Below are 3175 nucleotides of genomic sequence, written 5' to 3'. Positions count from 1 at the left end.
GGTGCCCTGGGGGTCCTTAAATAGTGAGGCTATTAGGGTTATCTAACAAGGAAACCCTAATTTGACTGCTTAGGCCCTAAGCAACCCATGGACTCCCTCTTTAGAGGCTTTGGACGATTTCTAATGGGTTTCCCCATAGAATTCGTCCACCCCTCTAATATGGAGTCCATTAGCCCAATATTCAATTGTCACACAATTGACAATTCTACTCCCTTAAGTTTAATTAATGTCTTTTAGCCATAAAGTTAATTCTTATTAATTCTTGACTAATATTAATTAAACAATATGATTTCTCCTTTAATATATTAATCTCATAATATATTAATAAATCATAATTAATCCTCTCTCTCCATAATTCATCCTATCAAGTTGCTTTGGTGAAGGCAACCCAAAAAGACCATGTACCATCGGATCAAATACATACCAAAATAGTTATGGACTTAGACACTAATCCAACATAACCATCATAAATGTCTTAAAAAAATCTCCAATTATCTACTTCATTAATAACTTTTTCTGCTCCCCATATTGTCAATCTACTAATTTTATTAAACAAAATATTATTAAGTTAAACATTCTCTAATTATTAAACGTATTTAAAAGTATTAACTTTATATCTTCATTATTTGTGATTTTTTAAATTTTAATCACCTTTAATCTAGATTATTGTTTATTATTTTTTAAGCATATGCAATGTTTAATAATATAAAAAAATAATTAAATAACCTTATATTACAATACACGAAATTAAAATACATATGCTAAACATAGAGTTTATTGTGGTTTTGTCTCGTCGCACAATTTTACGCATATAATTATTGAAAATAAAAACGATAAGAGAATCATATGAATATTACAATTATAATAATGTTTAATATTTAAATTTAAAGTTAAAAGAATAACTAGTTTAAATAATAGTAATATACTTTTAAAGATTAAATATAATAAAAAAAGTAATTATACAAATGTAAAACTACAAAACCAAATTTTTAATAAAAATTAATATGTTCATCATTAATGAACTACAAAACAAGTAACTTCATTAATAATAAAACAAATATTTAGATTGATTATTAATATCTCTTAAACAACATGTCTCGGAGATGAGATAAGAGACGTGGACGTACATGAACCTTTAAAACTTTCCTTATTGAGAAGTCTAACTCTAACATTCCGTTGAAATAGAATTTTATAAACGTCTTATCGGTGGACCTTATTTTAGCAAAAGGAACCTAAGGGCTTTGACAAACTCGAGTTCCAAAAATGGATGAAGAGTGGAACCCAAGTTTTCGCCGGAATGTGGCGAGAAGCATAGGTAGGAGTTTTAGCAGTGCTGCCGGGAGTTGGCGGATGGAAGATGCATTTTCCGGCGTTGGAGGTGGTAGTCACGACGGACGGAGCAGTCGTCACTCCATAGAAGACGAAGAGGCCTTGCGATGGGCTGCTTTGGAGAAGCTTCCCACTTACAGTCGACTACGAACCACCATCTTCAAGTCTTACATTCCGGCGGATCAACAGGAAATGCATTCTGATCAGATGTTGATGGATGTACGAGAGCTCGATCCAGTTACTCGACAGAATTTCATCGACAAGGTTTTTATGCTCCCTGAAGAAGATAATGAAAGGTTCTTGAGGAAGTTCAGAGATCGCGTTCACAAGTAATTCTCCTTCTTCTCTTAGGTCTTTTATCTAAGATCTTGTATTCAAATTAATGTCTACGACTACCAGTATTAATGATGCATAACTTCAATTCTTCAAATAGTTCACTCACATTATAAGGCTGCAAGGTATGTTCAGGGTTGGATGTTATAAAATCAAACCTTCTCTTCACATTCCAAATATGTTATAAGATGATATTACGAGGAAAGAGACTAGACTATATACAGCCAATAATTTTTCCTATTCAATGTGTTATAACACGACATGCCTTAAAATAACATGAAGCTGGGTACCCCACTACCCCTTAATGGGCCCATAACCACTAGTCTAAGTCGATTTGAAATAATAAGTCTAAAACATACGTAAGAAATCTAAGAATTCCGTTTTTCATTATATATATATATATATATATATATATATATATATATATATATATATATATATATATATATATATATATATATATATATATTCGATACATATTATTAAAGCTGGTATGTAATCTGTAATTTATCTAAACGAAAATTCCTGCTGTCCGTCGGTGGGAAAAAAAATTATTGAAAACCCGTGAATATTTATTTATGCAGTTATTCATAAATATATTAAATGAACTCTGCAATCTCTATTTTCATCAAGTGGATCGAAAGTTTTAATGCTTTTTTTTCGATGGGGCCAAAATATAACAATAATAATAATAATAATAATAATAATAATAATAATAATAATAATAATAATAATAATAATAATATGCAAATTGTTTTAGGTATGTCTACAAAAAACATTTTGAACGCCTTTCACATCATTTTCATTATCTGTCGGTCTCCATGCATCTCTCTTTCTCTATTTTGCTAATTTATGGTCAGTTTGGCTTTTTGTCTAAAAATGGAAAATCTAATAAAGTAATGAGAGTTTGACTTTTTGTCCAAAAATAGTCAAAAAATTGAAATCCAATAAAGAAATACGAGTTTGGCTTTTTGTGTCATAATATGAAATCTAAATATCTAATTAAGAAATGTGAGTTTGGCTTTTCGTCTAAATATGTTAGCGTGAAACTAAATATTAACAAATGTAGCTTGATATTTTATCCTTGTTTTTAAACTACTGGATTTTAAATGTAGGGACCCACATTACCCCATGTAAGGCCACCCTATTTTGGTCACAAGTATTGTTAGAGTGAGTAAATTTTTTGAGTGTCTAATAATTAGCCGACAAGTGATTACTAATAAATTAACATATCATTCATTTTATTGGTTAATCTCAGGGTTGGAATCTCCCTTCCAACAGTAGAAGTTCGGTTTCAAAAATTGTCAATAGAAGCTGATTGCCACGTCGGAAATAGAGCACTTCCAACACTGCCGAATTCTGCTAGAAATATTGTGGAAGCTTTTCTAGCTGCTATCGGTATCAATTTATCCAAGAAAGCTAAACTACGTATTCTTAAAGATGTGTCCGGAGTTATAAAACCATCAAGGTGTAGTATGATTTCTTTAATCAAACTTTATCATGATAGAATATT

At 30.5% G+C, this 3175-nt stretch overlaps 1 protein-coding gene across 2 annotated transcripts in view; it reads left to right on the top strand.

Moving 5' to 3' along the window:
• The first annotated feature begins 1188 nt into the window (after nucleotides 1-1188).
• The window catches only part of LOC145102963 (ABC transporter G family member 29-like), a 15794-nt gene continuing 13807 nt past the window's right edge, over nucleotides 1189-3175 (top strand). Inside the window, exons 1-2 of one of the 2 annotated variants that reach the window (XM_079040491.1) lie at nucleotides 1189-1658; nucleotides 2921-3130. In XM_079040491.1, the coding sequence (XP_078896617.1) occupies nucleotides 1264-1658; nucleotides 2921-3130 (605 nt within the window). In that variant the 5' untranslated portion in view covers nucleotides 1189-1263. The remainder of the gene's footprint in view (nucleotides 1659-2920; nucleotides 3131-3175) is intronic. The other variant, XM_079040490.1, reaches the window with a different exon arrangement.

The sequence above is a fragment of the Lactuca serriola genome, chromosome 4 (assembly GCF_051521515.1).
Source record: "Lactuca serriola cultivar US96UC23 chromosome 4, Lser_US96UC23_V15, whole genome shotgun sequence".
NCBI lineage: Eukaryota > Viridiplantae > Streptophyta > Magnoliopsida > Asterales > Asteraceae > Lactuca > Lactuca serriola.
The sequence above is the reverse complement of the archived record's forward strand: the minus strand, read 5'-3'. Positions and strand labels throughout refer to the sequence as shown.